Here is an 11400-nt window from a genome sequence, read left to right as displayed (position 1 = left end):
GCTCTTGGAGAAGTAAAGGTTTGGTTCATTCACATTGGGAGTTTACAGCTGCTGTTGCACTGACACCGGTCACTTTAAGGTCAACAACACTATCCATCTGGGGGGGGTGGTCAGTTCAATGGCATCCTGATTTTAGAATACAAATGACAAGGAAAACATGCTTAAAACGAGGACTATTTGAACCTGGCAAAAAGCTCCCTTAAGTCGGATTTTGATGGTATTAACATAAACTGCTTTATATAGTAATAAATGATCAAGTAAAAATGAGTCAATGTGTACAATTTCACAATTTATTACAAAAACCAAAGAAAAGCATAAGTTGAGAAGTGTGCCATCATCAAGAGTAGGTGCTAGGTCGTCTCCATCTTGTAGCCGTGCTTCTCCAGCTCGGCCCTGTGCAGAGAGAGCACATGATTACAGGTGTACCGAGCAGAATGCACCTGCTACAATGGTGATTACATATAGTGGCCTTTACCTTGAATGAGATCTCACACCAGCACCGCCTCATAATTGTCCAAATAAAACAATAGCAGGCTTCAGAGCGAGAGGCCACTTATGTCCGAGCTGGACTCTGCTGAACCACTGCACCGGCTCTTAACGAGGAACCACTGCACCGGCTCTTAACGAGGAACCACTGCACCGGCTCTTAACGAGGAACCACTGCACCGGCTCTTAACGAGGAACCACTGCACCGGCTCTTAACGAGGAACCACTGCACCGGCTCTTAACGAGGAACCACTGCACCGGCTCTTAACGAGGAACCACTGCACCGGCTCTTAACGAGGAACCACTGCACCGGCTCTTAACGAGGACCCACTGCACCACTTTATTTAAATGTTTCAAATGTATATGAACTAAACAGAGCGAGAGCAAAGGGCACAAGGAAACACAGACATCCAAGGACCCAAACGGTCAACTTCAGAAACAGGAAGGAAATTAAAGCCGCAAGCGGCATCCAACGGCCCTCGCGGGCCGCCGGCCTTCCGACTCTGCGCTTTCGACTTGATAAAAATGGCGCCCTTATTGTGTTGAATTAAAAAAGAACTTGACAGACGGCGACACATTGGACATGGCCAATCCAGTGCAAATGAACACAAGTGTCAGTCAAATTTGCTGCGCCGCCGCACAGAGACCGTAGCACTTGGAATAAAAATATGGATAACTTAACATCTCTCAATGCATTTTTGGTACATTTGGGGGCGCTGACGCGCCAATTTTTTTTATTTTAGAAAAGGGAAATAGCCAGAATGTAGAGAGGCACGATTTTTAGAGGTGTGAAAATTTTTGTGACTTTTCGTCAATGTTCACTGGGTGAAAAATAGGGGGGTTGGTCTCGAGAAGAAGAAGAAGATTCCGATGCGAAAACAATGTTTCCCATTTTTCAAATATCATAAACTATACATTTTCGGAAAGCGCTCGCGCTTTCCTACCTCATGGTGTGGGTCCCTGGTCACTGACGGGTACTTTCGTTAATTTTGAGTGGGCTCCGCCCACTTTGTGTTTTTGGCCCTCTATACAGTAATAATGTTCAATTTTTGCACTACATGCTTATATGCACGGAACATGCAAGAGATGGGGAACGTATTCGTGAGCTACTTAGCGCAAATGAGTGCTTTATATTGGGATGACGACCGCGAAGCGGTCGTCATCCCAATATAAAGTGCTCGTTTAGTGCGTACTTTTGCACGGGCTTCGCCCGTTTACAACGGTAATGTTCCATTTTCCTACTATTAATTAGTATGCACGGGGCGTGCGTGAGTGAAGGAGTGCGTTAGTGAGTGTTTGGAAGTGGGCGAGCGCTTCGCGCTCGATTTCGTGCTTTCGTACTTTTGCAGCCGTGCTTCGCACGGCCTTACGAGATTAATAGGCCTCTCGCCAGCTTGTGGCGCTCGGGCCTAATAATATTTTTAGCAAAAACAATATAGCCGTTTCCACTATAACAACAAATTATACATCGTTTGAAAGCTCTAAGCCTTCCCCATGCCGCCATGGGGTGGAATCATCATTACGAGCGCTTACGCGCTCGTCACTCCCTATTCCGTCGGGATGCCCCGCCCACTCCCCATAGACTTCCATTGATTTGAGCAGATACAAGCATGGCCCATGCCTGCGGCATAGATTCTCACGTACAGGACGATGCCAGGAGGGTTTTTGGAGGAATGCAGTTAACACTGCTTCGCGCTGCTGTTTTCAACATTGTTCATTGTTGAATATTTCTGTCATAGCAGGAGTAAGTATGCATGATCCATGCCTTCGGCATGGGCTAGTTCACTGTACTTGCCAGGGGCGACGGGGTACCAAACATGCGGGCTGCGCCCGCATGTTTGGTCAGACGCTTGCAACGCTGCCTTCGGCAGCGTTGCAAGCGCCCTGCTGGGGCTCGGGCCTAACGAGACCAGTCCTGCTCCAGTGTCTGTGCTGCAGTCCTGCTTCAGTCCTGCTTCAGTCCAGCTCCAGTCCAGCTCCAGTGTCTGTGCTGCAGTCCTGCTTCAGTCCTGCTTTAGTCCTGCTTCAGTCCTGCTCCAGTCCTGCTCCAGTCCTGCGCCAGTCCTGCTCCAGTCCTGCTCCAGTCCTGCTCCAGTCCTGCTCCAGTCCTGCTCCAGTCCAGCTCCAGTCCAGCTCCAGTCCAGCTCCAGTCCTGCTCCAGTCCTGCTCCAGTCCAGCTCCAGTGTCTGTGCTGCAGTCCTGCTCCAGTCCTGCTCCAGTCCTGCTCCAGTCCTGCTCCAGTCCTGCTCCAGTCCTGCTCCAGTGTCTGTGCTGCAGTCCTGCTCCAGTCCTGCTCCAGTCCTGCTCCAGTCCTGCTCCAGTCCTGCTCCAGTCCTGCTCCAGTGTCTGTGCTGCAGTCCTGCTCCAGTCCTGCTCCAGTCCTGCTCCAGTCCTGCTCCAGTCCTGCTCCAGTCCTGCTCCAGTCCTGCTCCAGTCCTGCTCCAGTGTCTGTGCTGCAGTCCTGCTCCAGTCCTGCTCCAGTCCTGCTCCAGTCCTGCTCCAGTCCTGCTCCAGTCCTGCTCCAGTCCTGCTCCAGTCCTGCTCCAGTGTCTGTGCTGCAGTCCTGCTCCAGTCCTGCTCCAGTCCTGCTCCAGTCCTGCTCCAGTGTCTGTGCTGCAGTCCTGCTTCAGTCCAGCTTCAGTCCAGCTTCAGTCCAGCTTCAGTCCAGCTTCAGTCCAGCTTCAGTCCAGCTTCAGTCCAGCTTCAGTCCAGCTTCAGTCCAGCTTCAGTCCAGCTCCAGTCCAGCTTCAGTCCAGCTTCAGTCCAGCTCCAGTCCAGCTTCAGTCCAGCTCCAGTCCAGCTTCAGTCCAGCTCCAGTCCTGCTTCAGTCCTCTTTCTTCTCATCTCAGGAGCCTGTACCGTCCCGAACATGATCAATCAAAATGGCCCCCATCTGTTTTAATACAGGGGGAAATGAACCCGTCGTGAGCGTCCGACCCGTTTAAATGAATGAAATCTCAACTGTCACAAACCGTGATATTTTGTAACCATCGGTTGAAATATAATAAAGCATAAGCAGAAAAATATGGCACATCATTTGCCCATTGATGCCAACTGGACGTGCAAAGTGCACGGGGCAGCTCATGATGACCAACGCCAGAGGACGAGAAAAGACTGAGTTCCATCATGAAGCATGATCATCCACTGACCGACAAGTCACAGAGCGACCACAGCGGCTCAGAGCGACCACAGCGGCTCAGAGCGGTCACAGCGGCTCAGAGCGGTCACAGCGGCTCAGAGCGGTCACAGCGGTCACAGCGGCTCAGAGCGACCACAGCGGCTCAGAGCGGTCACAGCGGCTCAGAGCGGTCACAGCGGCTCAGAGCGGTCACAGCGGCTCAGAGCGGTCACAGCGGCTCAGAGCGGTCACAGCGGCTCAGAGAGGTCACAGCGGCTCAGAGAGGTCACAGCGGCTCAGAGCAGTCACAGCGGCTCAGAGCGGTCACAGCGGCTCAGAGCGGTCACAGCGGCTCAGAGCGACCACAGCGGCTCAGAGCGGTCACAGCGGCTCAGAGCGGTCACAGCGGCTCAGAGCGACCACAGCGGCTCAGAGCGGTCACAGCGGCTCAGAGCAGTCACAGCGGCTCAGAGCAGTCACAGCGGCTCAGAGCGGTCACAGCTCAGAGCGGCCACAGCTGCTCAGAGCGGCTCAGAGCGGTCCCTCACATGTAAGGCGGCAATGTCAGTCTTCCACTGCTCTTTTGGTCAAACTTTTTGTGCCAAATAATCATTTTGATGCCTAATTCTCCACCATAAGAGATTATGATGAGATGAAAGCACCAGAACTCACGCCTCACAGGAGCTGTGAAGGTCACAGTGTGCAGGAGGAGCCATGACACTTCTCCCACACAGATAACAAACGACTCATATTTTTAATAACACTCCAGAAAAATTTAATAATTACATATGCAAGCGCCGTGCATGAACCCGCCCCCAGACACGACCTTCCACAGGCCCCACCCCTTCCACAGGCCCCACCCCTTCCACACACGAGGCTGACGTGAGGCTGACGTGAGGCTGACCTGAGCTGGTTGGAGAAGTCGTCCTCCACGTTGTCGTCGTCCCAGTTGTCCTCCCACACATGAGCGTCTTCATCCTCGTCCAGCCCTGTCCAGTCTGCAGGAGACGGGCAAAAAAAAGGCTTTAACTCGCATCAATACATTTACACCGGGAAGAAGTATCATCAATCCAGCCACACGGCACATCTACTGGTGTTTACTATTATTGGTGTTGAATTGTGATTTTATTTGTGTAGAATTTGAAGTTGTTTTATTGTATTATTTGCGTGGCTTTGGTCTGTTGTGGTCACAGCACGTTCACACGCGCGTCCACACTCCACACGCGCGTCCACACTCCACACGCGCGTCCACACGCCACACGCCACACGCGCGTCCACACGCCACACGCGCGTCCACACGCGCGTCCACACGCGCGTCCACACGCCACACGCGCGTCCACACGCCACACGCGCGTCCACACGCGCGTCCACACTCGCGTCCACACTCGCGTCCACACTCCACACTCGCGTCCACACTCCACACGCGCGTCCACACTCCACACGCGCGTCCACACTCCACACGCGCGTCCACACTCGCGTCCACACTCCACACGCGCGTCCACACTCCACACGCGCGTCCACACTCCACACGCGCGTCCACACTCCACACGCGCGTCCACACGCCACACGCGCGTCCACACGCCACACGCGCGTCCACACGCCACACGCGCGTCCACACGCCACACGCGCGTCCACACGCCACAAGCGCGTCCACACGCCACACGCGCGTCCACACGCCACACGCGCGTCCACACGCCACACGCGCGTCCACACTCCACACGCGCGTCCACACTCCACACGCGCGTCCACACTCGCGTCCACACTCCACACGCGCGTCCACACTCCACACGCGCGTCCACACTCCACACGCGCGTCCACACTCCACACGCGCGTCCACACGCCACACGCGCGTCCACACTCGCGTCCACACTCCACACGCGCGCCCACACTCGCGTCCACACTCCACACGCGCGTCCACACTCCACACGCGCGTCCACACTCCACACGCGCGTCCACACTCCACACGCGCGTCCACACTCCACACGCGCGTCCACACTCCACACGCGCGTCCACACTCGCGTCCACACTCCACACGCGCGCCCACACTCGCGTCCACACTCCACACGCGCGTCCACACTCCACACGCGCGTCCACACTCCACACGCGCGTCCACACTCGCGTCCACACTCCACACGCGCGTCCACACTCCACACGCGCGTCCACACTCCACACGCGCGTCCACACTCGCGTCCACACTCCACACGCGCGTCCACACTCGCGTCCACACTCCACACGCGCGTCCACACTCCACACGCGCGTCCACACTCCACACGCGCGTCCACACTCGCGTCCACACTCCACACGCGCGTCCACACTCCACACGCGCGTCCACACTCGCGTCCACACTCCACACGCGCGTCCACACTCCACACGCGCGTCCACACTCCACACGCGCGTCCACACTCCACACGCGCGTCCACACTCGCGTCCACACTCCACACGCGCGTCCACACTCCACACGCGCGTCCACACTCCACACGCGCGTCCACACTCCACACGCGCGTCCACACTCCACACGCGCGTCCACACACGTTAACAATTATTGATGCGAGTAATCCGATTTCTCCAAAGAAAATAACTCAAAAAAGGAAACTGAGAAAAACAAACACACAAAAAGCTTGAAGTCGTTTAAAACTTAACTGCGTTGTTCCAAATAAAACTGCAGGTTGCGTGTGTATTTTATAATTATTATTACCATGTAATGCTCTTTCGGGTTACAAATACACTGCATGCCACAATATTTTCTCCATCCATAAATCCATTGACACATGTCACAAAGTGTCATCAGATTTCTCTTGTAAACACACGGATTACAAATGTGGTCTAATTATTGGGACAGTCCTCTGATAAAGGCCGTGTACATATTGAACACTGTCCGTGATTTAAAGTTAGTTTGACGTTAGCTTGTTAGCATGTTAGCATGATGTTCGGTTTATCCCTTGGTTCCCTGATCGTGCACAAACACACCAAATACTTCAATCTGGTTATTTCATTCATATGTTATTAATACATAACCAAACTGACACTTCACGAAATCAATAAGAATTAAGAACAACACGAAGCATTGTTTGTGCCAATGCTAAGAGGCTAGGCTACATGAGCTAGCTGAGTCACTGTTGTGGCCCCGCGGTTCTCTCGCGCATCCCCGGCACATTAGCTCATCAAACCCGGCACAAGAGTGACTGACCCTCCGCTGGGAACTCCTCAAACTCGTCGTCCTCCTCCAGAAGCCCGAGGTCCACGGTCTGCTTCTTGTCCGACATGTGTGCGCTTGTCCCGGGTGTGTCACGTCAGTGGTCTCCGTGTGGGGCTGATGCGCTGCTGGTCGTGAATAGCGCCGGGACGTCACGTGCTGCGTCAGTGGCGTAAACAGACTCCGGGAGCACGTCACTTCCTGTGCCACCAGAACGTCCCCGCCCACTTTAGGGTGAAAACATCCCGCGTTAAGAAAGAGGCGGGAAATGCAAATGGTTCAAATGTCATCGTTTTTCTCCAACAAACAACTAAATATATGATCCTGGCGACACAGCAGCCATGGAGGTGATGGAGGCGATGGAGGCGATGGAGGCGATGGAGGCGATGGAGGCGATGGAGGCGATGGAGGCGATGGAGGCGATGGAGGTGATGGAGGTGATGGAGGCGATGGAGGCGATGGAGGCGATGGCTGTGATGGAGGTGATGGAGGCGATGGAGGCGATGGAGGCGATGGCTGTGATGGAGGCGATGGAGGCGATGGAGGCGATGGAGGCGATGGCTGTGATGGAGGTGATGGAGGCGATGGAGGCGATGGAGGCGATGGAGGCGATGGAGGCGATGGCTGTGATGGAGGTGATGGAGGTGATGGAGACGATGGAGGCGATGGAGGCGATGGCTGTGATGGAGGTGATGGAGGCGATGGAGGCGATGGAGGCGATGGCTGTGATGGAGGCGATGGAGGCTGATGGAGGCGATGGAGGCGATGGAGGCGATGGAGGCGATGGAGGCGATGGCTGTGATGGAGGTGATGGAGGCGATGGAGGCGATGGAGGCGATGGAGGCGATGGAGGCGATGGAGGCGATGGAGGCGATGGCTGTGATGGAGGTGATGGAGGTGATGGAGGCGATGGAGGCGATGGCTGTGATGGAGGTGATGGAGGCGATGGAGGCGATGGCTGTGATGGAGGTGATGGAGGCGATGGAGGTGATGGAGGCGATGGAGGTGATGGAGGTGATGGAGGCGATGGAGGCGATGGAGGTGATGGAGGCGATGGAGGCGATGGAGGCGATGGCTGTGATGGAGGTGATGGAGGCGATGGAGGTGATGGAGGCGATGGAGGTGATGGAGGCGATGGAAGTGATGGAGGCGATGGAGGTGATGGCTGTGATGGAGGTGGAGGTGATGGAGGCGATGGAGGTGATGGCTGTGATGGAGGTGATGGAGGTGGAGGTGATGGAGGCGATGGAGGCGATGGAGGTGATGGAGGCGATGGAGGCGATGGAGGTGATGGCTGTGATGGAGGTGATGGAGGTGATGGAGGCGATGGAGGTGATGGAGGCGATGGAGGTGATGGAGGCGATGGAGGTGATGGAGGCGATGGAGGTGATGGCTGTGATGGAGGTGATGGAGGCGATGGAGGTGATGGAGGTGATGGCTGTGATGGAGGTGATGGAGGCGATGGAGGTGATGGAGGTGATGGCTGTGATGGAGGTGATGGAGGCGATAGAGGTGATGGAGGTGATGGCTATGATGGAGGTGATGGAGGCGATGGAGGTGATGGAGGCAATGGAGGTGATGGCTGTGATGGAGGTGATGGAGGCGATGGAGGTGATGGCTGCGATGGAGGCGATGGAGGTGATGGCTGTGATAGAGGCGATGGAGGTGATGGAGGCGATAGAGGCGATGGAGGTGATTGCTGTGATGGAGGTGATGGAGGCGATGGAGGTGATGGAGGCGATGGAGGCGATGGAGGTGATGGCCGTGATGGAGGTTATGGAGGTGAAGGAGGTGATGGAGTTGATGGCTGTGATGGAGGTGATGGCTGTGATGGAGGTGATGGAGGTGAAGGCGGTGATGGAGGCGATGGAGGTGATGGAGGCGATGGAGGCGATGGAGGCGATGGCTGTGATGGAGGTGATGGAGGTGATGGAGGCGATGGAGGCGATGGAGGTGATGGCTGTGATGGAGGTGGAGGTGATGGAGGCGATGGAGGTGATGGCTGTGATGGAGGTGATGGAGGTGGAGGTGATGGAGGCGATGGAGGCGATGGAGGTGATGGCTGTGATGGAGGTGATGGAGGTGATGGGGGCGATGGAGGTGATGGAGGCGATGGAGGTGATGGAGGTGATGGAGGCGATGGAGGCGATGGAGGTGATGGCTGTGATGGAGGTGATGGAGGTGATGGAGGCGATGGAGGTGATGGAGGCGATGGAGGTGATGGAGGTGATGGAGGCGATGGAGGTGATGGAGGCGATGGAGGTGATGGCTGTGATGGAGGTGATGGAGGCGATGGAGGTGATGGAGGTGATGGCTGTGATGGAGGTGATGGAGGCGATGGAGGTGATGGAGGCGATAGAGGTGATGGAGGTGATGGCTGTGATGGAGGTGATGGAGGCGATGGAGGTGATGGAGGCAATGGAGGTGAGGGCTGTGATGGAGGTGATGGAGGCGATGGAGGCGATGGAGGTGACTGCTGCGATGGAGGCGATGGAGGTGATGGAGGCTATGGAGGCGATGGAGGTGATGGAGGTGATGGAGGTGATGGAGGCGATGGAGGTGATGGAGGCAATGGAGGCGATGGAGGTGATGGAGGCGATGGAGGTGATGGAGGCGATGGAAGTGATGGAGGCGATGGAGGTGATGGCTGTGATGGAGGTGGAGGTGATGGAGGCGATGGAGGTGATGGCTGTGATGGAGGTGATGGAGGTGGAGGTGATGGAGGCGATGGAGGCGATGGAGGTGATGGAGGCGATGGAGGCGATGGAGGTGATGGCTGTGATGGAGGTGATGGAGGTGATGGAGGCGATGGAGGTGATGGAGGTGATTGCTGTGATGGAGGCGATGGAGGTGATGGAGGCGATGGAGGCGATGGAGGTGATGGCCGTGATGGAGGTTATGGAGGTGAAGGAGGTGATGGAGTTGATGGCTGTGATGGAGGTGATGGCTGTGATGGAGGTGATGGAGGTGAAGGCGGTGATGGAGGCGATGGAGGTGATGGAGGCGATGGAGGCGATGGAGGCGATGGAGGCGATGGCTGTGATGGAGGTGATGGAGGTGATGGAGGCGATGGAGGCGATGGAGGTGATGGCTGTGATGGAGGTGGAGGTGATGGAGGCGATGGAGGTGATGGCTGTGATGGAGGTGATGGAGGTGGAGGTGATGGAGGCGATGGAGGCGATGGAGGTGATGGCTGTGATGGAGGTGATGGAGGTGTTGGAGGCGATGGAGGTGATGGAGGCGATGGAGGTGATGGAGGTGATGGAGGCGATGGAGGCGATGGAGGTGATGGCTGTGATGGAGGTGATGGAGGTGATGGAGGCGATGGAGGTGATGGAGGCGATGGAGGTGATGGAGGTGATGGAGGCGATGGAGGTGATGGAGGCGATGGAGGTGATGGCTGTGATGGAGGTGATGGAGGCGATGGAGGTGATGGAGGTGATGGCTGTGATGGAGGTGATGGAGGCGATGGAGGTGATGGAGGCGATAGAGGTGATGGAGGTGATGGCTGTGATGGAGGTGATGGAGGCGATGGAGGTGATGGAGGCAATGGAGGTGAGGGCTGTGATGGAGGTGATGGAGGCGATGGAGGTGACTGCTGCGATGGAGGCGATGGAGGTGATGGAGGCTATGGAGGCGATGGAGGTGATGGAGGTGATGGAGGTGATGGAGGCGATGGAGGTGATGGAGGCAATGGAGGCGATGGAGGTGATGGAGGCGATGGAGGTGATGGAGGCGATGGAAGTGATGGAGGCGATGGAGGTGATGGCTGTGATGGAGGTGGAGGTGATGGAGGCGATGGAGGTTATGGCTGTGATGGAGGTGATGGAGGTGGAGGTGATGGAGGCGATGGAGGCGATGGAGGTGATGGAGGCGATGGAGGCGATGGAGGTGATGGCTGTGATGGAGGTGATGGAGGTGATGGAGGCGATGGAGGTGATGGAGGTGATGGAGGTGATGAGGTGATGGAGGCGATGGAGGTGATGGAGGCGATGGAGGTGATGGCTGTGATGGAGGTGATGGAGGCGATGGAGGTGATGGAGGTTATGGCTGTGATGGAGGTGATGGAGGCGATGGAGGTGATGGAGGTGATGGCTGTGATGGAGGTGATGGAGGCGATAGAGGTGATGGAGGTGATGGCTGTGATGGAGGTGATGGAGGCGATGGAGGTGATGGAGGCAATGGAGGTGATGGCTGTGATGGAGGTGATGGAGGCGATGGAGGCGATGGAGGTGATGGCTGCGATGGAGGCGATGGAGGTGATGGCTGTGATAGAGGCGATGGAGGTGATGGAGGCGATGGAGGTGATTGCTGTGATGGAGGTGATGGAGGCGATGGAGGTGATGGAGGCGATGGAGGCGATGGACGTGATGGCTGTGATGGAGGTGATGGAGGCGATAGAGGTGATGGAGGTGATGACTGTGATGGAGGTGATGGAGGTGATGGCTGTGATGGAGGTGATGGAGGTGAAGGCGGTGATGGAGGCGATGGAGGTGATGGAGGTGATGGAGGCAATGGAGGCGATGGAGGTGATGGCTGTGATGGAGGTGGAGGTGATGGAGGCGATGGAGGTGATGGAGGTGATGGAGGCGATGGAGGCGAT

The 11400-nt window shown here is 56.2% G+C and overlaps 1 protein-coding gene across 1 annotated transcript; it reads right to left on the bottom strand.

Annotated features, from left to right (window-relative positions):
- Nucleotides 1–276: 276 nt before the first annotated feature.
- On the bottom strand, nt 277–6938 carry sem1 (SEM1 26S proteasome subunit). The gene is made up of 3 exons (XM_072447078.1): nt 6792–6938; nt 4509–4602; nt 277–393 (listed from the first exon to the last, which is right to left on the bottom strand). The coding sequence occupies exons 1-3, from the start codon at nt 6865–6867 to the stop codon at nt 351–353; spliced, it is 213 nt and encodes a 70-aa protein (XP_072303179.1). The 5' UTR covers nt 6868–6938; the 3' UTR covers nt 277–350.
- Nucleotides 6939–11400: the final 4462 nt, after the last annotated feature.

Source organism: Eucyclogobius newberryi, unplaced genomic scaffold (assembly GCF_026437365.1).
Source record: "Eucyclogobius newberryi isolate DKJ021-1_F unplaced genomic scaffold, fEucNew1.0.hap1 SCAF_16, whole genome shotgun sequence".
NCBI lineage: Eukaryota > Metazoa > Chordata > Actinopteri > Gobiiformes > Gobiidae > Eucyclogobius > Eucyclogobius newberryi.
This window is presented reverse-complemented; position numbering and strand designations above follow the sequence as displayed.

Bases quoted from the DNA above. Each gene is read 5' to 3' on its own strand.
- sem1 (XM_072447078.1), bottom strand. From the start codon at position 6,867: ATGTCGGACAAGAAGCAGACCGTGGACCTCGGGCTTCTGGAGGAGGAC. The intron at 4,603-6,791 runs GTCAGTCACTCT...CGTCTCCTGCAG, and splicing joins TGAGGAGTTCCCAGCGGAGG to ACTGGACAGGGCTGGACGAG. The intron at 394-4,508 runs GTCAGCCTCACG...CTCTCTGCACAG, and splicing joins GACTTCTCCAACCAGCTCAG to GGCCGAGCTGGAGAAGCACG.